Source organism: Castor canadensis, chromosome 8 (genome assembly GCF_047511655.1).
Source record: "Castor canadensis chromosome 8, mCasCan1.hap1v2, whole genome shotgun sequence".
NCBI lineage: Eukaryota > Metazoa > Chordata > Mammalia > Rodentia > Castoridae > Castor > Castor canadensis.
This window is the reverse complement of record NC_133393.1, coordinates 137,401,481-137,424,352: the sequence shown is the minus strand read 5'-3', so window position 1 is coordinate 137,424,352 and position 22,872 is coordinate 137,401,481. Positions and strand designations below refer to the sequence as shown.

At 38.3% G+C, this 22,872-nt stretch overlaps 1 protein-coding gene across 6 annotated transcripts in view; it reads right to left on the bottom strand.

Moving 5' to 3' along the window:
* Nr1h4 (nuclear receptor subfamily 1 group H member 4) overlaps nt 1-22,872 on the bottom strand; it is a 69,228-nt gene that overhangs the window by 10,011 nt on the left and 36,345 nt on the right. For 3 of the 6 annotated variants that reach the window (XM_074084208.1, XM_074084207.1, XM_020187301.2), the window contains 5 exons: nt 12,924-13,076; nt 10,382-10,515; nt 8,753-8,851; nt 8,319-8,418; nt 4,951-5,097 (listed from right to left, as the gene is read on the bottom strand). In XM_074084208.1, the coding sequence (XP_073940309.1) occupies nt 4,951-5,097; nt 8,319-8,418; nt 8,753-8,851; nt 10,382-10,515; nt 12,924-13,076 (633 nt within the window). The remainder of the gene's footprint in view (nt 1-4,950; nt 5,098-8,318; nt 8,419-8,752; nt 8,852-10,381; nt 10,516-12,923; nt 13,077-22,872) is intronic. The other 3 variants (XM_020187302.2, XM_074084209.1, XM_074084210.1) reach the window with 3 other exon arrangements.

Here is a 22,872-nt window from a genome sequence, read left to right as displayed (position 1 = left end):
TTTTAACAAACATTTGCTCAGGAATTTTTGCACATAGGACACTGCTAATTATCCCCCAACATCCATATTCTCCTTATTCTACATCAAAGTTTCTCAACCTTGGCATTACTGACATTTTGGACCAGGTAATTCTCTGTTGTGAGGGCTGAGTATTATAGGATGTTTAGTATCCCAGGCCTCTACCCACAAGATGGCAGTAGTGTCCCCTCCCCAAGTGGTGACAACCAAAAATATCTCCAGACACTGTCAATATCAGTGGGTAGATGGCTGCCTTGAATTTAGTTGTGTTGGAGAAGTTAAGTTCTTGCTGATGAACGCCAAAATCATATGTACTGCTTCTCAGTCATCTCTTCACAGAGAGACTGTGCCCTTCTTTTTCTTCTTTGCCCTCCCCAGTGGCTGGAATAAGGATGTACAAAAATGGGATGGAGCTATTTTGGACCGGGTGGATTAAGTCAATGTTCTACAGATGGATAAGCAACAACCAAGAAATACACTGTGAAGCTGTCCTATCAATCCTGTTATCCTTAGGGCCAGACTATTACAAGATAGAAATAAACATCTATTTTGTTTAAGTCCTCTTATTTTAAATTTCTGTTATAGCAGCCAAACCTCTAACTTAAATTACACATGACACTATTGGGATTATTTCTTTCAATTTCCCAGAAAAGATGAAGTCCTTGAGGACTGTGACCCTATCCTATTCATCCCCAGTATACCTAGCCCATAGCAATATTCAACAAAAATTTCTTGCAAAAAATAAATGAGCAGATAAATGAACACAGGACCTAATAGAAATGATCTTGCATTGTTACTAGACAGTTGCTATACTGGAAGAGTCAAATGGAAAGAAATGATAGCATTCTAGACTGAGTGAGGCTCATCAAGGGAGAGGAGGGAGGCTGATGTGTCACCAACCTTAGAAAACGAGGACATATTCTGAGATGATAAAGTGAGTTAGAAAGGCTTCACTATTCTTAGGGCTTAGGGGATGTCAGTCATGTCTGCTCTACAACTAATGTCAGAAGTGTTCTTCAGGTAAAAGAAAAAGTAGGTATTTGTAAAGTGCTTAATTTGATAAGGATGACAGTTTCTCCCTGCTGGAGGCAGCTGATGTATTGCAGAGTAGCTCTAGAAATATGGGACAGCCAGAACTCAAGGGAACCCAGATGGAAGCTCACACCTGACTTTTATCCTTAAAGGTTTTGTGTCTTCATGGCTAGAACCACTCTACTTGCCCCAGTAGGCTAAGCCCTGGCCAAGACTCAGGAAGCTCTGGGGAGCCCTATGTTCCATCTAATTCTAGGGACTTGACTTCAGCCTTTAATCCCCATCTTGACTAAGTTTAAGGAGTCCTTCTTTCTATGAGTATCACCCCATTTCTTTGAGCCCTAACTCCTATGCATGTTCTTAAAAGCCTACCTTTCCCAACAAGGTTTTCAGTTGAGAATGAAGGAAGAGGAACGTTGGAAGTTTGATGAGAGCAGGTACAAATGCTGGTTTCCCCTAAGACTATGAGTGAGTTGACTAAGGAAGAGAAATAAGTTAATAGTACTGAGCTCCTTCTGAAGTAAAATAAGGTAAACCAATTGAGTTGTTCCAGTTTTTGAGTTCAAGCAAAGCAGGTGGAGAGTTGTATTCAGTCAGGGAAGAGGTTTTCTTAGAGAATAAAAAATTCAAGAGTTAAGGATATCCAAAACTAACTCAAGAAAGTGATTATATTTGGTGGAACATGAACCCTAAGCCAAGTACTGAAAGAAGCAGGGCCAGGCAAAAACTAGTTAGTTGATGAATGGAGGATAAATGCATGAAAAGTTGATGAATGGGGATTATTTTGGAACAAAGAATTACTCGAATCAAAAAGTCTTAGAAGGTGATGAGCTTGAGAAATAGAGGGTAATATTATAGGGAAGGGGTGCTGGGACTGAGGCTTTTGTAGGAAAGACATTATTGGTGTTAACAGTGTCTAGGCCTGATATAGGAATCATAATATCTACCTCCAAGTGTTGTGAAGGGCAAATTAGACATGTTTGTTAACCATGATGTTGGCCTTGAAGATCCCCCAGTCAGATCTCCCTTTAAGGGAGCTCACAGTAGGAGCATGGTATTAGAGAGCCTGCAGCTGCTGTTCCTGTGAAGGTGGAGGATGCACTGACTGCAGTATTCTCCCAGCCAGCTACTGAGCATAACCAGGGTGTTGGTGCTGGCCTATTCAACAGGCATCTCAAATCTGCCCCTCTGGGTTAACCTAGCTTAGACTTTTTTAGAACTGTGCTATACTCTGAGGCTGTTCACTCCTTCATGGGTGCAGATCAGCCCAATTGTGTATACACGAAGTTCTCCTCTCCTACACCTGCCTCTTCCTCTTTTATTTTCAGAGTCATTCCCCTCTCTTTTAAATGTTTAATCCCCTCTCTCTTGCATGTTCAATCCCCTCTCTCTTGCATGTTTAATCCCTTCTTTGTATCTGCTTCTCATAAAACCTAAAGCTCACATATTTAGAATAAAGCCAGACACATGGTAGGTACTGAATATTTCTTATCTTTTGATACTATAATTAATAGATACATGCATTATGCAAATATGCCTTTTCTAAACATTTACAATTTTCCTTAATATTCCAGTAAACTTTTCGGAAAATTGGGGTTTTTTTTTTTCCCTTCTCTCAGTTGAACCATAGGGGAAGGGTCCTACCCCAGTAGTCATCATAGAAATGGCAGCACCTGGTCAGGCATGGTGGTACATGCCTGTAATCCCAGCTCTTCAGGAGACAGTGGTAGAAGGCTCGTGATCTGAGGCCACCCAGGCAAAAGTGTGAGACCCTATCTGAAAATAAATTAAATTTAAAAGGGCTGGAAGCATGATTCAAAAGTGGTAGAGTGCCTGCCTAGCAAATGTGAGGCCCTGAGTTTAATCTCTAGTACCATCAAAAAAAAAAAAAAAAAAAAAACCAACCCACACACACAAAAAATTTTAAAATGGGATAATGGAAATGAGCCCCCAGGAGAGAGAGAGAGAGAGAAAGAAAGAAAGTGAACAGCTCCTGAGTAATTCTCCTTCAGATATCCTCTCACCAAAACATTTTAATTCACATGACAAAAAGTACACCCCTTTTTTCATTATACGGCACCTGAATCAACTTTATATGACTCATCTTTGAGAAGGAGGAGTGGGAGAAGCACCCTGTGTATCCAAATCAAATCTCCTTCAAGGCCCAGCTAAAATGCTAAGGAAAACTTTCTAGACTACCAGCATTCTCTCTCAGCTCCACATTTATTATAACTTTGTGCAGCTCATCTCTTCCCCCTAGATGCTTGACTCCCCTCTTCATTGCCACCAAAGCACTAATAAATCAATGGGTAAATAAGAATGATGTATCTTATAAAAGTGTATATTTTAGTTGGACATAGTGGCACACACCTATAATCCTGGCATTGGGGAGGCTGAGGCAGGAGGATTGTGAGTTCCAGGCAAGACTGGACTTACCTAGTATGTTTGAGGCCAGCCTGAGCTATATAGCAAGACCCTATCTCAAAAAAAAGGAAAACAAAAATGTATGTTTTTAAACTGCACTGGTAATTCTAATTATAGTTTTGTTTTTTGTTTTTGTTTTGCATATAACAGAGCAGGAATTTTTTAAATGACTTTCAGGAGGTGAACCATTCTACCAGCCCTATTTTTGTGAAGGGTTTTTTGAGATAGGGTCTCAGAGACTATTTGCCTGGGCTGGCTTTGAACCATGATCTCCTGATATCTGCCTCCTGAGTAGTTTGGATTACAAGCATGAGCTACCTGCACCCAGCAACTTTCAGTTTTTAACTAAGAGGAGAAAACATAAGACAGCTTTTAAAAATATTTTCAACTTTTAAATTACTTTACTTAGATCACAGATGCAGCACCACCTGAACACTTTCTTCCCAGTTTCTATCCCAAAATCCTGGGTTTAGAAGTCTTCAAGAACAAAAGCTTGAGAAGTCATCTCATCTCATTCATCCTCCTCCCCAAACCATTCATAAGATCTCACAGAAAGATAAAAACACATCCTAGAAATTCATCTCAACAGTCTCTTGACAGTTTTATCATAGTATTACTCCATAGGAAATTGACCTGAGTTATTATTTGTACTGAGTTTTATTTGTACTCAAGGGCAGTTAAGACACATGCCTTCTGGCTGGGAATACAGCTCACAGGAGTCCCTGCCTGGGTTCAATTACCACACACACACACAAAAAAAGACACGTGCCTTCTGAAGTCAGACTTTCTGTCTTTGGGAAAGGGGAAAGTTACTCAATCTCTCTGTCTCAATAGTAGTACTTATCCCATAGAATTGCTTTGTAAGGATTTGCTGAAGTCCTAGCTCTAAAGTATTGAGAACAGTGTGAGGAGCCTAGTGAATGAGATATACATTAAACCATTATAACTGCTTCTAATTTTATTTTGAATAAGGATGGATGATTGGCCAGTGTTTCAGACCTGAAGCTTTTGAATACATTAATCTTTTTTTGGAACAGAATAATCCCATTTCCTTTGAGCTATTTTTCAAAATCAGATTATTTTTAATAGTTTTATTATATTTTGAATTAGCATACATTAATAATACAAGGGGGTTTCATTATGCTAATCCACACATGCATACACTGTACTTGAACAAGTCCACCCCCTCCATTATGTTCCCACTCAGACTAATTCTTTTAATCTCTCCAAAAGTCTTCTTCTGGCTCTTCTAGTGCAACACAGAGAGTATTTTTGATATTTTTCTATTACAAGAAAGAAGTTTTGAACCAATGCCCCCAAAGACCCATTTATTTAACGTACATTTTTTAGAGCCATTCTCCGTGTTAAGCACAATGGGTTTGAAATGTTGCCTAAGAGAGATAAGAACTTGTCTTTGTAAGGTATACCAACTTCTACTTGTGGAAATAAACTCTTCCCATTAACCAAATCACTTACCACTCTTTCGAACTCTCTCTTCCAATAGGTCAACGTGTCCCATTGGAAGTTTCTTATTGAAAATCTCAGCTGAACGGAGGAACATGGCTTCAACTGCAGATCCTTTCAGCAAAGCAATCTGATCTTCATGGTCCAAAGTCTGAAATCCTGAGTAAAGACAATAACCAAATTGGTATCAAGGAGCTGTCTTTGTATAACAATATTTCATACTGCATATGTACAAGATTTCCTTATCACCATTGGGATAAAACATTTCCATAAAGTTATTTTGTAATTGTCTTATAATTGGGTACTGAAATTGAGTCAAGTGAGTATGTATTGGACCCCCTACAAGAGAAGCTGACTTTTATCTTCATTGAGTAGGATTTATTGAACAAATCCAGTAAAAGGACATGATAAGTCCATACCAAATACATATGTTATGGCAGAGACAGACTGAATCAAAGGAAGCAATTGTCAGAAGAGGCAGGTAGATTCTCATGGACTCATTATTTTAGTCACACCTGGTGTGCAGGGACAACTCTGAAGAACAAAAGCATCCACAGCCAGAAGTAAATAAATCTGTGTGCATCCAGAATACTTAGCAGATTCATGAGTGTTTAGTCAAAATTTACAGAGTGAGTAGTATCCCCCTTCCAAAAAATCCATTAGGGTCATGTTAAGGTATCTTTTCTGAGCACAGGATTATACCATGCAAGGCAAGGGGAAGCAGACAAATATGGAAAAGAATTGCCAACCTAAATGAATATAACACCACCTGGAAAACATGTAGTTCAAACACCTATGTTTGTATGGTATAGTCCCCAGCAGCCCTTCTAACCTCGTTCCTACTCTCCTTCCCCACTCTGTGCTCCAGCCACAGGGACGTTCTGGCTCTGCTGTGAACATGCAAGCCTGGTTTACTCAGGGATGAATGCTCTCCCCAGACAGCTCCGTGTCCTGCTCCCTCACTGCCATCAGATCTCTAATCCAGGGTTACAGTACCTAAAATAGTATTCCCAGATTCACTAGTCTCTACTTGCTATTTCTGTTTATAGAACTTACCACTCCCTGACATGATACTATGGGCTTATTTCCTTATTTATTAATTGTTTGTTGCCTCCATTGAAATATAAATTTTTGGGGGGCTGAGGCTGTCTGTTTTGCTTGCCTGTGTATCCTCAATTCCTGGCATATAATAGGTACCCAAGAATTAGTCATTGCATAACTGAATGACTGCATGAATGGGAAACAAACCACAAATTTGTGTGCATGCTGATACACACACACACACACACACACACACACACACACATACACAAACAGATATAAATAATACCATCAGAGTCTAAATGGCTTAAGAAGGGAATAAATGCCAATGGGAGTTTAGCGAGGAGAGCAATGCAAAGGATTCAGAGTCATTATCTATAGGATCCAAGAGCTCCCTGGAGGACAAGAGCCCTGCCTTTCTCTACTCTGGGTCTCCAGCACCCTGGACAGTGCCTTGCATAGGGTAAATGTGCTCTGTGAACTACATGGAAAGACTTAATTTAGTTTTTCACAAAATACCCTTTCATTATTGGTATTGCTATCATTACTATCATAATAATATTGTCATTCCTGTGATTATTGTTAAATAAAAAACTTTCCTTCTCAAGGGTTTTTAGATGTTTATTTCCTTCTTTCTATATTTTTAAAGTCTTTCCTACTGCTTTACTCATTGAACATACATTAATTATATTCTCCCTCAGGAGCTAGGCTGGGCACTGGGAATGAAAAGAGGTTAAGATATTTCCAGTGCTTTCAGATAAGCTACTTCTCAACAATGTTTTTGGCTTCAAGTATTACTTAGTTCATGCACAATGACCATTTGAACTAAAAAACGTTTTCATAAAAATACTGAATTTCTCTACCTTTCTTATTTCTTACCCTCACAACTTTTACTTTGTGTAATCTTTTTTATCAGGATTGCCATTGGATTAATTAGCATATATCAAATTAAGTTTCTCTTTCATTTTTAATAAAGAAACAATATTAATAGTTCAATGATAGTGAAAATGTTATCCCCACATTTTAGGAGTTTTATGTAGACCTATGTCATCTGTGACACATTTAACAAAATAATAGCATAATACTGGCAAAAAAAAGCGCAGAACATATCTAATTAAAGTCCTATGGTGGAAGTTACTTGTAATTTAATATTACAGTGTTACACTGAACAAGATATCTTTATGCTCTTCTAGACCATGGGAGTCTAATGTACTAATTTTTAAAGAAAACACTGAAGAAATTTAACTTAATTAGCATCAACAATGTGGCAGAAGAAATATTAGGCAAGGAGATAAGACTCTTGTATTCCATTTTCTGCACTGGCACCACCAAAATGATTGCAGCCAAGCCCCTCCTCTCCTCCTTATGCATACACTTATTCATGAGCCCCAATCAATATTTGAATCCATCTTCAGGGGTTTTTTTTGTTGTTGTTCTTTTCACTCCCACGGCCCTCTTGCCTAGACTCATACAGTAGCATACTGACTGATTATCCCTACCTCCCATCTCTTCTCATTCGAATCTATCTAATACAAACCTGATGTAATAATCTCTCTGTAACAAAAATGTCATCATTTCCCTCTCTGAAATAGTAAAAGCCACCAAAAAAACTTTCCTACCATCCAAGGGACAATGATTAAATTCCTTCATTATGCCCTTCTCATCAGATACCAGCTTCCTATATTGTCTAACTAAGGATTCCACAATGCTACAATCACACTAAGTTTTCTCCCATCTCTAATGACCCTACTCTTGTTTGTGCCTCATAACCTCTTCACAAGCAGATCTCTCAACTTGGACTGCCCCTTCCTCCACGACAAATGGAAAGCTCCTTTTTTTAGACTCAATTCAGATATAATACTTTCTGAAGACTCCCTATCTTTCCCAGACACAATTAAGCAGCTAAGTACCATACTCTCACCAGTACTTTAACTACTTCCCCTGAAGGTACCGCTAAGCACTTAGTATACCATGAGTATCAACAACTATTATTGGAGTAAATAAAGGGATGAATGATTACTTTGCAAAGTCTCAATTTTTATCTATTAGTTTGAAAGACTTATAAATGATTTTAAATATTTTTTGTGGCTCTATCGTTTCATGTCTATACTAGTTAGACACATTAATTTAAATCAGATGGATGATTTCTACATCTCTCAGTGTCACAAGGGTGCTGTACAGTGTAGCAGAGAAACAACTTTACGCACAAATACAGACCAGTAGTAATAGTGATAACAGACATGAGCAAATAGAGAATTAAACATGTAAAGTGGATAATAAAATCTGTGGCACATTTTAGATGCTCAATGAATACTAACTTTTATTATTTAAAAAAATACCTGGAAGCTTTTTCGTGAATTCTACAAGAATCTGTACATGACTGGTAGCCATTTCTGTTAAAATGAGAAAATTTTCTTCTGCACTGAATTCTTCTTTTAACTAAATTTTAGAACAAAAGCAAATGATTAATAAATAGACAGGAAAAGGATAAATCAATATAAAATGATTAAAGAAAAACAGACTTACATAATAAAATTCAAAGACCCAGCTCATTATTTCTGAGATCTTTGGAGAGTAATTATTTGAACAAGATAGATGGGAGATTTCTTCCTTTTTAACGGCTTAATGCTGCTAAAAACTGAAATCTCTAACTTGAATTCTCATCTCTAATCATTTCAAATAACACATCCATATACGAATCCCATCTCTAAGGTAGCAAAAGTTCCAGAAAATGCTAACTTTAAATAAATGCATTTTCAGATATTATACGTACAATCTTATTTGTTATTTCCTGGGGCATCCTCTGTTTGCTATAGGAATCCATAATATAGTGCAGAAGGTTCTGTTGATCTGGGGTGAGTTCAGTTTTCTCCTACACTGGCAAGAAAATAAAAGGTGTTAGGGAAGATGGTTATAGCCATTCTTCCAAAACCTCATTCATCTGGAGTGAACAAATAGCAAAGTATTTTGAAAACTCAAAAGAAAAGCAAGATCCGTGAGCTCTAACATAGAGCATAATTGTTTTATCTGGATCCTCAGGTAAGCAATATCATATTTCACTAAATTTGTTCCAAGTTGCTCACTTTCCTATCTAGAAAATAGGGAGAATAAAACACTCCTTTCATGTATTTCTTGGGAAATGCATGAAGCCTAAGGAATCAGTTCATGTTAAAAGTCAGTGAAATTTGAAAGTCTAATCATAACTAAGGAAACATTCATGTATACAAAATGAAGACTCCATCCAATTATGTTCATTCTATATTGAGGATTTGACAAACTGTGGCCCCTGGCAATCCACCTGGTTTTATAAATAAAGTTTTATTGAAATATGGCCACACTCCTTTGTTCATGTATTGTCTATGCTGTTTTTGCACTAAAATGGCAGAGTAAGCAGTTGGAATAGATATCATGTGGCCAAAGCACTTTACAGAGAAAAGGATTGCTGGTCCCCCAAATAGTCATGAGTCTGTGCAATTCAGATCCCAAACATCTTTTACTCTTTTTTTTTTTTTTTTAAATGGTACTGGGCATTGAATCAATACAGGGCCTTGTGCATGTTAGGCAAGTGCTCTACCACTGGAGCCACATCCAGCCCTATTTCTTTTCCTCCTAATAGTCTTTTGAGGAGTCTGAATAATTGTGTCAACTTTTTGCTTCCTTATACCAAAGAGTTGCTGATGAAGCACCACAAAAAAAATAAATAAAACTTTTCTAAAAAATTATTTTTTTCTGGAAAATATAAAATAACATATTTGAAAAAATAAAAGTGGGTGAAGTTCACTTTGACAATCATATAATGAATATTGGTGATTGGTCTACCAGACCATGTGGCTTATTTGTTTTTCAGCTAATGGCAAATTAAAATTCTTCCACATGTCCTGTGCGTTATTACAGTGTGTCCATCTAATCATTCAGAATCCTGTTTCACTATTTGTCCTACATTGCTCAAGGATTTCTTGAGAAATTTGTGACTTAGTGGAAAGACTTTTTCTCTGATGGTCCACAGATGTTGTATTCACCCTGTTTTTCTCATTGACAAGGACTAATCCATAGGCTACTGGGTCTACACCTCCCAAGTTAGGGAAAAATGGACATGAAAACTCATTTGAAAAACTTCATCATCACACCAAATCATTCCCACTGGCAGCCTTAGTTACTAGGAATAGAATGGAACCAGGAAGAAGTACTTTCACTGTTTACTTCATACACTAATATTATTCAAATTTTTACACCAAAGCATGTATTTCTCTCTTGATTAAAAAGAAAAGAAGGAATCCTTTTTAATGCACAATTGAAATGGAAATTTTGCTGCTGCCGTGGCTCTTATTTGAAAGCCTCTCAGCCAGATCACTAGAAAGTCCCCCTCCTGCTGGCTTTGGCAAACACCACTGCATGTTATTACCCTGAATGACTTAGTTGTGGAGGTCACTTGGCGCAAGTCACGTCCTTCACTGTCCTCATTAAGGCTCTGATCTGCATTTTGCTTCACATTTTTTCTCAATCGTTTAGATTTACACTGAATTTCAGTTAACAAGCCTGAAAAAATAAGCACAGAAGATTTCCCCATCAGAGAAAGTACTGTTGGATGCTGCGTGGTTGGCTCAGATCTATACATTTGGCACAGAACTAATTCCAGCCTTTCAGACATTTAAAAAGAAAAGGCCAAGGTTAAAGATTTGACCTTGAATAAGAAGTTTAACTTCTGTGAGTCTCAGTTTCTTCATTTGTAGCATGCAAATAATATCTACCTCAGGGTTTTATACAGATTAATGTAATTAGATATTTTTTTTTAAATTTAGATTTATATAAAGAATTTGTGATACTAAAGCATTGTACAAAATGCAAGGTATTTAGTCAATAAGACTGTGCATGACACTATCTCTGGTCTAGGGGATCTAGAAAACTGGTATTTCAAAACATAGCATTAATATTATTTTTACCAATATTACACACTGAGCCATAGGAAGTACATTCAATTTCACACTAAACACCGATTAAGTTTGCTGGGTAAAAAAGTTGATAACATCCTTTAGGGAAAAATTTTAAATCCTGTTAATTTTCATACAAAATTACCGAGTGTAAAATATTCAAGGAGTGCTACAGTTTGAACTTTGTATGTCCCCTCAACAACCCATGTGTAAAAGGTGTGGTCCCCAGTGTGGTATTCATTATTAGGAGGTGGTAGAACCTTTAGGAAGCGGGGGCTTCTTAAGTCACTGGGAGTGTGCCCTCAAAAGAGGCTGTGGGGCCCCAGCCCTTTCCTCTTTCTCTTTTGCTTCCTTGTCAGGAGGTGAGCAGTTTTCTCTGTCATATGTTCCCTACTATTGCTTTCAGCACCCCTACTGGAGGTCTAAAAGCAATGGGTCTGACCCATTCTAGTTTTGAACTAGAATCTTCAAAACTGTAAGCTAAAGGAAACCTTTTCTCTTTATAATTGTCTCAGGCAAGGGTGGTTTTGGCTTGTTTTTTGGTTTTTTTGGCAGTATGGGGGTTGAACTCAGGGTCTCATACTTGCTAGGCAGGTGCTCTACCACTTGACCCATGTCTCTAGCCCTCAAGTGTTTTTTTTTTTTAAATAGTAATAGAAAGCTAAACAACAATGTGACTGAAAATTTTTTGAGTGATCACATAGTGTCACCATTGACTTATATTTAAACCAAGCTATTAAAAATAGTGAAGAATAACTTTCTATATTACCATTAAACTTCTTAATTCTTCTCCCAACATTAATGAAACAAAGTTTCAGGAAGTTCTTTATACAGGGAATTTATTTTATAAACTCATGGAAGATCTATATCTGTTACTGGGAAAATTTGTGTTCATTAATAACACTACAGGCTTTCATAGGGGGACTCATGCAAAATTTCCTCAGGGCTCAAATGGAGCAAGTTCATATTTAAGTCATAAGCAACATGAACCACCCAGTGTCAAAGTCAGTATTTCCATTGCAAGACTAGGTTCCAGCAGCAGCCCTATTCAGGATCTTGTTTCATGTATACTAAAATGAGATTGTGATCAGCCACTATAAAACTTTCATCCAGCCAGGGCTGGATTATTTACACAGACCTATTTTTCTCCCTCCTGCACACATTATTTCTCTGGGTCCATCCCAGTTGCCTGTACAGTTTGGGAACAATAGAACTGGAGTCACCTTCCACAGGCTTTTATTTCATGTGGCATTCCTTCCCTGAATGTTATCATTTCCTTGGTGACATTTGTTTGTCTATTTGTGTTTTGAGGAGAAACAGGGCATATCTCAGAATCTGAGTGGTCTGTAGAATTTGCAGAATGAAATATTAATTATGTTACATACTAACATGCATTCCAATTTTTGATGAAGATTATGGTTCCTCACAAAGCCAGCAGTTAATACAGTGTTTCTTTATCAGATTGAAGGACAAAATTATATTAAAACTCAGGGTAGTTAATTTCCTGTATAAACCTATACAAATTGTTTCAAAGCTGCACTAAGAGAAAAAATATTCTTAATAAAATGACTTGGTTTAAAACTCTATTAGACAATTCAGAGGCAGTTACACTTTATAAAGCATTCTTAGTTTTCCCCATAGCTGTGAATTTTTATGCTAATTAAGCAATAAATAAGAAGTATATAAAAATCAAATTTAGAGGAAACTTTCAGACTGTCATTCTTTATAGCTCATTAAAGCATATTATTTTAAACATATATTAATACCACCTCACACTATGTATAATCCCTTGCAACAAAGAACAACAAAAAACAAGTCATTTCTTTTCAGCTGAATAAGATGCTCTTTAGTTGACAGCTCAAATGATTTCAGTGGCTCCTTACCCTTTTCCAGAACCTAGACAGCTTAGTAGATTTCCTTCTTAATATGCAAAGAATCATCCTTTGGATATGAGTTACCTGGCATCTGCCTCCTTAAGAGATTTTTTAGTGGAATTTAATTGCTTGAAGTGAATACCTGCATACATACATTCAGCCAACATCCCCATCTCTTTGCACTTCCTTAGTCGACACTCCTGGCACTTCCTTCGCATGTACATATCCATCACACAGTTGCCTCCATTTTTACACTTGTACACGGCGTTTTTGGTAATGCTTCTCCTGAAGAAACCTGTGGAAGAAACACTGAAAAGTATAAAAATTCCCGAACGACTTCTCAGAGGGACAAGTTTGGATTCAGAGATGACAGATCGCTTTTCCATGAACTGCTGAATAGCACCCAGGCAATCCTTTAGTATACCAGTCACAAGGGGTACCTTCATTGCACTATGTTATTGAGAAAAGCTCCTGTTTTTAATTTATCTCACCAAAATTTTTGAATTATAGCCTCTCTTAGGAAAATCATAGTTTGTTTTTAAGACAAATTATTTTCATGTATCTCAATTGAAAGACAATTATGTGTCAGTGAGCACTGGGTACTGGCGCTATAAAGGCAAATAATTCATCCCTGCCTTCCTAGAGTTTAAAGGCTGGCCAAAGGCAAGGACATGCAAACAAGTAAACAAGTGAAAGTAAGGGTTATAAGGGCTCTGATAAGAGGCGTGCCAGCTTAGAGCAGACACAGAATGGTCAAGGCAGGAAGTGAGCAATAAGCTAAGAGTTGGGAAGTATATTGCTGTTTACCAGGCATTCAGGAAGAAGGTTGCATTCAAGGTTTCAATTCGTCAGTACTTAATGTGCCAGTCTGGTGCAATAATAAAATGCCAACCTTAAGTTAAAAGCAAACATCTCCCTGGAGAAGGTGTAACACAGCTGCAGCCTGTTATGGGTAAGATACCCTGAGCTAGGGAAGGGATGTGACCGGCTTCATCTCTGCTTCTCCTTTTCCCCACTCCCCACTTCTACTTGTCCTCCTCCAAGTGGTTAACCAAGGGTTCTGACATTACCAGAGTTAAGGCCTATGTGGGGGGGGGGGTGCGGGGAGGCAAGGGAAGAAGTGACAAGAAAATGCTTATTTGGCTAATCCAGAGTCCTACACCTTTATACACAGTTTCAATTTCTAAGGTTTCAGTTACCTGTGGTCAACTACAGCCCAAAAATATTAATGGAAATTTCCAGAAATAAACAATTCATAAATTTCAAATTGCACACTGTTCTGAGGTGTGGTGAAATCTCATATAGTCCTGTTCTGTCACACCCAGGATGTGAACCAACTATTCAGCATATCCATGCTGTATATGCTACCCACCCGACAGCATTTGAGAGAGAGCATGTTCACATAACTTTTATTACAGAATTTTTTATAATAATTCTATTTTTTACTATTTAGTTATTTTTTGACAATCTCTTACCATGCCTGATCACCTCATTCATAAATTATACTTTATCATAGGTATGTATATGTCAAGTACTTGGGTTTGTTTCTATCTCCATGGTTTTGAGCATCTCTTTAGGGGGTCTTAGAACATATCCTCTATGGATGATGGGGGAGCTGCTATACTAGGTGTGCTTAGCAAGTTTTCAAAGTTGACTCTCCCTTGAATTGGGCTCTTTAGAAAACCTATCACTGGGATAATTTCATCTGTACTTTCTTAATGAGAGCAAATTCATTTCTGTTCTACCCCACAGCTTATATCTCTTTCAGCATACAGGAATTTGGCAGTAAACCCCACACTCTTTACACCAAAGACTCTCGATATGATGCTCTTAGCCTGGAATTATGATAACCCCATGCTGCCTTCCTCTGGTTTAAGACATGAGTCCTGCTTATTTCAACAAACTGCTGGAATAATATTTAACACTTAAGTATTTACGGTCTATTGTTCTAACCACTTTACCTCCAGATCAAAATTTAATCCTTATATTAATTTTATGATGAAGGTAATATTATATCTTCCTATACTATAGAAGAAGGAGAAGAAGAAAAAAGATACAGAGAGGTTAAGTACTTTGGCCATGATCACATAATTTTTTTTCAGTACTGGGCTTTGAACTCAGGACCTACAACTTGAGCCATTCCACCAGTCCTTCTTTGTGATGAGTTTTTAGGAGACAGGGGCCTGCAAATCATTTGCCCAGGCTAGTTTCAATCTGTGATCCTCCTGATCTCTGCCTCCTGAGAGGCTAGGATTACAGGCATAGGCCACCTGTATCCAGTTGACATGATTATTATTTCTGGGTTCAAACCCAGAAAGCCATGCTCTAAAGCTCAGGCTCCTAATCACTGTGTCATAATTGCCTTTCTGGCATCACAGGAGGGTAGAATAAGTTAACATTAAATACCTCCTCCCTGAAATCTGTGTTCTCTCACTCGGGAGATAGCAAGATGAATTAGACATTCCTTCCTTCAGCGCTTCCAGTGTAGTGGGAAGAGGAAGAAGTAAATTCACAGTCCAATACAAGATGGAGTGGAAGCTAACTAAGTCAAAAATGAATGGAACATAAAAGCAAAAGTGATTATTTTAGGCCCACATCATATACTTGTAATGTTGTGCTACATGTAAGAAGTAGGCTAACAATTGCTTTGCAGACATGAAATTTGTAATTTATTATGACAAATTTCCAGCAGAGGCAAATATAATGATTTCCCAATACCTAAAAGTCAAGTGTGTTGAGGAAAAGGCATTACATGGGCTGGGAGTGACTACAACTAATTTCAAGTAGGGGAAATCAGAGGAGGTTTCACAAAGGAAGAAGAATTTGAGTGAGGATTGGGAGAATAAGTAGGATTTTGAAACATGGACCATGAGGGAGGAAGGACATTCTAGGAAATAAACAAAGGCAGAATGTTACAGAAACTCCAAGGATGGCAGATAATCCATCTTGGTAGGAGTATACAGTATGGAAGTAACAGGGGATGGGTAAGAAGATGTAGCGAGAATAGAATTTAAATGCCCTTGAAAGTCAAATAAAGACCTTGATAGCTTCACCATGTAGAAAGAGAGATGCCATTAAAGAGACCGACAGGGGAAAGTATGACCTAACCTGAATGTGGGGAGGAATCCTTAGAACAAGATGAAGAAAGGTGGGACCAACTGCAAGATTACAGACTGGAGACTGGAGACATGTACCATAGTAGAGCTGGGAGGTTATGGATGGGGAGAGAAAAGAAAGGAGAAATGGAAGAACATTCCAGTCTGTGGTGACTAATTAAATATGAAAACAGAAACCAAAGGAAAAGTCAGATGTCAAGGCTAACAAAGTCACCGGACTTGCTTGTGAATTTGTCAGATGGCATAAATTTTAGTAGGAAAGATCTTAACATTTTCCTAAATGTCATTCCAAGCAAATAAAGTCTAAAAAAAGACTTCTGTGCTTCATATCAGCATTTATATTGAGAGCCCAAATACCAAAGCATGCATTTTAAAGGAAGCTAAAAGCAAAGGGAGAACTCTTTCTTTTTAATCCTGGTGGCAAACCATGAGCTCAGTGAACACCTACACCTACCTGATTCAGTCTTCCTATTGATCTTTACCTTCTACCAGTAATGATTTCCCTTTAAACTGGTGTAGATGCTGATAGACAGCTCAATAGTTAACAGAAGAACTTCCTTATTGCAAGATGAGTCAAAGGGATGGCACATAGAACACTTCTACAGGCTTTCTTTTTTAAACTGTGGTATTAACTGAGAAATAAATCATTACCATCTCAATAGCTGAATTAATTAGCTCTCCCTCTGAGATAGCAACACAATATTATCACTATATCATTTCAATATGGGCACATATACTGTACGTATACTTATGCAAATCTATCCATACTAACACCTCAGCCTCTATTTTGGTCTTTGTTGTGCATATTTAATGTTCATATCAGAAAAGTCATTTGAAAATGAATGGAAAGGAAATTCACTGAGGAACAGATCCTTCCTGGTAATAAAAGATGAGTAGACAGGGTTGGCATTGCCATCTGGAGAGTGCATAGCATGAGGGGGATCCCTGGGTGCCAAGTGAATAGCGAGAGGAGGGTACTTTCTCCAGGATCCCTTCATTCTGTAGCATATACCGCACACCCTGCTTTTCTGTTCTTTATACAGGTGGGACCCACACACCTCACCCTACTCCCAAGTCATACATTCATGGGTACATATGCATGTCTATGCTAGTCACCAGTGATTGACATTGGTAGCACTAAGTATAGGCTACTCCTTACTTTAATTCAAATAATACTTGATGTTTTAAAAACTTTAAGGCTGGGGACATAGCTCAAGTGGTAGAGCATCTGACTCATAAAAACTTTAAGCTTTTAAAACAGCAACAAACACAGAGCTGAGAGAAAGTAGAGATCTTTACGCCCAATAGGACCTACTTGGAGACAGCTTTTAGGTCTTTCTTGGCTTCTATAGCACTTATTTGTGCCATACAAAAGTGTGTTCTACACGCTTTGCATATGGTGATTCACGTAATATTCTTAACAATCCAATGAGGGGAATATTATTGTTATCTCTCTTATGAAAGAGGAGACAGAGGTTAATTTGTTCAAATGGTAGAGCTTGAATTTGAACCCTGATAGACTCTGTTCAGACTCTGTGCTCTTAGCCACTACATTACTTTGTTCTTCTAGCAAGGAGTTTACATTCCAAATTCCACACAGCCCAGTGAGTGCCCAGCCCATAGCAGAGACCTGTTACTTTCCCCAACATGTTAGAGTCCGTGAGGAGTATTGTGCAATAATTTTAGAAATGGCAAAGTGAACCAATAATGTATGAGTCGTCCATGTAGGCTTTGTTCTCAGTCCTATTGCTTTTTCATTTTCTTTCCATCCCAACAGTGTTATCTTCTTTTATGCTCACTTGCTGGGACAAAAGATGACATTGTATACTTTAAATAAAGATAACTCTTGCCCAGGGCATTTGTTTTCAACCTCTCATTGAAAAGGTTGTGCTGCAAGGAAGGGATGAGGATAGGTAAGACACCTAAAAAACTAGCTAGCATTTGTTGCCCTTAACGCAGAGAAACTAAAGCAGATACCTTAAAGCAACTGAGGTCAATAGGAAAAGGGGAACAGGTACTAGAGAAAAGGTTAGATCAAAAAGAATTAACCTAGAAGGTAACACCCACGCACAGGAAATCAATGTGAGTCAATGCCCTTTATAGCTATCCTTATCTCAACTAGCAAAAACCCTTGTTCCTTCCTATTATAGCTTATACTCTCTCTACAGCAAAATTAGAAATAAGGGCAAAATAGTTTCTGCTGGGTATTGGGGGGGGGGAGACGGAGGGGGCGGAGTGGGTGGTAAGGGAGGGGGTGGGGGCAGGGGGGAGAAATGAACCAAGCCTGTATGCACATATGAATAATAAAAGAAAAATGAAAGAAAAAAAAAAGAAAAGGTTGTGCTGGATCATCGCAAAGATGTTGGGGTGGTGACCAATCCTTTTAGGGGTGGGAAAAGCAGAGACCTAACTGGAAAGAGGTTTGGGGAACTTCCCTAGAGCCTGAATGAAATGAGTCTCACAGGTTCCATGAGAGATGGGCCAGCAAGGAGCCTAGAGGGAAGTGACTGGTCTCTAACAGGGCAGCTCTGAGATGAAGAAAGATAGAAAGAAGAACCATGGCCTTAAAAAACCCTGGAATAAGATGTCCATGTTGAACTGTGTCCAAGGTATTCACTCTCGAGGGACCAATTCAAATTCATACAAGAAGAATATCAACAGATACCAAAATATTCCACCTGGGACTTGTGCATAACCCTGGGAGAAAGATTATCTCCAAACATAGCTCATCAGCCAAGAGGACTACAAACTTGGAAGAAATTAGATTTGATTTAGAGAAATATAGGAAGATGATATGTCTCACCTCTTGTCCTATGTGTTCCAATACACAATACAGGGTCTAGACTGGCCCCAGGCAAAAACACAAGGTTCTACCTGAAAAATAACTAAAACAAAAAAGGGCTAGGTGTATGGCTCAAGTGGTAGAGTACCTTCCTAACAAGTGTAAGACCCTGAGTTTAAAACCCCAGTACTGAACAGAAAGGAAAACAAAAGAATATTATAAACCACTCCAAGATCCCCAATTTGTTTTGTTTGTTTTTGCTTTGTTTAAGACAAGGTCTCATTATGTAGCCAGGTTGGCCTGGAACTTGCAACCTTTATGCCTCAGTGCCTAAGTGCTGGAATGACAGACATGTACCACCATGCCCAGCTTAAGTTCACAAATTTGATAACTGAGATGAAATTCCTTGAAAGATACAATCTATCCAAACTCACATGGATTATTAACATAGGCCTACACTATTAAAGAAGTTGAATCATTACAGCCTCACTGGCTGATTCTATTAACTGTTGAAAGAAATGAAACCAATTCTCTACAATCTCTAGAAAACAGGAGCAGAAGAAATGCTTTCTTGACTTATTTTATGAGGGCAATGTTAGCTTAATACCAAAACCACCCACAGATATCATGAGAAAGGTGACTACAGGTCACTATCTCTTTGTCTTACCTTTCTTTCAAAGATGTGTTTTGGTTCCTTATAAAGACTGTTTCATCAGATTGGTTTTGGAAATGGCTTTCAGCGTTTTCCAAATTTGAGCCAGCCTTGGGACACCTTGACTTGAATCCAACAGTAAATGCAACACACAGCAGAGCCTCTCAGCCATCTTGGCTGAGGATGACATAAGTGTTGGTGACTACTGGCTCATCAAGACCATTGTCAAGAATGACTTGGCCAAGATGAAGTTGGCCTGGCACATCTTGACTGGAAAAAAAAGGAGCCATGCAAATCACTGAGAAGACTGAAGGGAACCTCTAAAGACTCCACAGACTGTAAGGACTACATGGTGTTGTACATGCAGCCATTTTGAGGCCAAGAGGACTCAATGCAGGAAGATGCAGATGTACAGACTGCATGACCGGTATCTCAACCTGGTCAATGTAAGCTCTGAGGCTTTCTAAAGCACTGCCTCTCAAGTAACCAACAGGATTACACTTTGCAAGGCTGCCAAGACCTTGCAAAGAGACTAGAAGAGGGGCTGGCTAGCTCCAGCCTCCCACCTCAACCCCCTCTTCCAAGGTACAGAGGCTGAACTGGTGCATCCCTCCAGGGCATTTGTCCCCACCAGGCCTTTCTCTGTCTTTTCTTCCATGTCATGCAGAGGGAAGATGGTTCTACAGAAATAGACTATGCAAATAACAAAAAAAGGAAGGGAGGGAGAAAGGGAAGGGAGTGAGGGGAGGGAGAGAGGGAGGGAAGGAAGGAAGGAAGGGGTCTTTAGTGGTGGTCTCTGGGGAGCAGTACTTGGGCTAGAGTGGTACTCCGTTTTGACCATCTGGCTTTGGAATCATGTATACTTGTTGCTTAGACAAAATTTTATTAAGTGATGACATAATCTAAAGGAGTAGATAACAAAAGCTCACTGTTACCCCCATCCATACCTGCTGAGAAGATGAAGACAGGTTACAGTACTGGATCCTGGCTTTGCATGTCTTTAGAAGACATTTAGGCTCCTGTGCAGGCACACTCCCAGGAGCCTGATTCCCAGCATCCTCCCTGGGGTGTTCCCGGCTCCTAGTAAGTGAGTTCAGCCCATGGAGGGGCCTGCTGGCTGCTGGGAGCTACCTGCACCCAAGGACTAGTCTACTCAAGGAGTTACACCCTCACCCTTTGAACTCAGCTTAAACATTCTTTTCTTGCATGAGTATTTATGACTTAAGAAGTTTCTTTTGATCATCATTTACCTATTGCTTACAAATTTACTTTCAAGCAGTTTTCCTTATTTAAAGGTTTTTTTTGTCTTAGGTTTTTCTTGTTTCATACCTGAGTGTTTATTTGAAATATCATTTTTTATCATACTTTTACAATTTTATTTTTTGGATGCTCTTTCAGATATTATTATATTAACTGCATATTTTTAAATCTTTCTTGGTTTGCTTTACTGTTTCCTCTTTTTTGTCTATTTTAGCTCAGTTGTATAAACCATTTTCTCATTATTGCTTTAAAATGGTGACTATGAGGACAGGATTTTTGTCTGTTTTTCTTGCCACTACATCTCCTATGCTTAGAATAGTGGCTGGCATATAAGGTGGTCCTTAATAATAATTGATGAATAAAAACTTGAATTAATTAACAGGAAGAAAGTTTCATACACAGTGTATGAGTCCTATTAGGGAGGCTGTTTGAACAGAATAACAATGACAAAATAAGAAGAATTTATCAACAAAATGACAACAGCTAATGCTTTTGGAGCATTTAAGTATGCAGGCACAGAGCTAGATGTTTGAAAAACAATGTCTCAGGCTTTCATCACAACCACCCAGGGATAATAGCAATAACAACAGGTATTTATTGAAGATTTGCCATCTTCAACGGCATTTGGCGAGTACTGTGTTAATTACTTTGCACCCATTACCTTGTTTAATCCTCACAACAATCTGTAGATACCTACTTCAAAGGATTATCTTTATGGTTGAGTAAGTTAGCACTTGGAAAGTGCCCGAAGAGTGCCTGCTCATAGTAATCATCTGATTCACATGATCTGTCTGTCTGTCTATCTGTTATCTGTTCATTATCATCATCACTATCATCTCACCCTCCCGTGTGATCTTATTATCCTCATTTTACACAAGAGGACCTGAAGCCCAGAAATATTAATCAATTTAGGAAAGCCAGGAAGAGAATTACTGGGATTAAAATCCAAGTTGTCTGCCTTCAGAATCCTACTCTACCCATGACGTCATGACATTTAATATAAAAGGCTTCAAACACAGTAAAACAGTTTGAACCCCAATCTCACATTATACTCTGTAACAATCTTATCTGAGAATTTATAAGGATCATAATTAAATTTTTAAAAATCACACATCACTTGATCTCAAACAGAATCTCAATAAGTTTATATTAGGGTCAGGGTTCCACAGCTTTCACAAATGACCATAAACAAAGGATTTATCAAGAATATTCTCCATCTATTCTATGCTGCAATTATTTCAGTAATTCCTGAAGTTTTTCTAAAACTTCAGAGCTAAGTCTAATGCTGGTTCATGATCTTATATAAAAATATATTCAGAAGGACAGAAGGGTCACACATTCACTCAGACAATGCCTTTTACAAATTCTAGCATTCTGTCTCTGATATATGTAAAGGCCTGGCATTTGAGACAGATGTGACAGGCACTGACCTATTAGGAAATGTGGTCATTTGAAATTTCCAGTCAGATGAAGGTGGGTTTATTGGTTAAGGTTTGAGGTTTGACTTAAAATTCATTCATACATTAGCACATCTCCATAAGCACACTGATAACTCACAGAAAAAAAAGCTCTTGATTTAATCTAGGGCCAACCAAATGGCAGTCATTGTCACCCCACGTCATGCTTATGTTCTGCAGTTATTACTTTATTCTTTATTATTATTAAAGAATGTTGAAAACTGCAATTTTATTGATGCCACAAATATTCTTGACAAAAATTCAGACAAATTAAAATATTTCTATATAGAAATATTGGAATCAAAAAATTTAACAATGATCTTTGTTTTGTTTCTAAGTTTTTACTTTTTCTCTTGCTTTTTGTTCTGTTCTGTTTTAAAATTCACAGGTTGGTAGATCTGGAGTGGAATCCTAAAGCAAGAGAGCTGGTCAGAACTTTACTTACGCTAGCCTCAACAAAAGCTCACTGTTATCCCCATCCATACCTGCTGAGAAGATGAAGACAGGTTACAGTACTGGATCCTGGCTTTGCACATCTTTAGAAGACATTTAGGCTCCTGTGCAGGCACACTCCCAGGAGCCTGATTCCCAGCATCCTCCCTGGGGTGTTCCCGGCTCCTAGTAAGTGAGTTCAGCCCATGGAGGGGCCTGCTGGCTGCTGGGAGCTACCTGCACCCAAGGACTAGTCTACTCAAGGAGTTACACCCTCGCCCATGACAGCACTATCAGTAAGAAATATGACTTAGTTATCAGGAGCTACAAGAAAAATAGCAAGGATAAACTTAATATGCACAATACCTACTTTCCATGGTTACTGTAAGAAC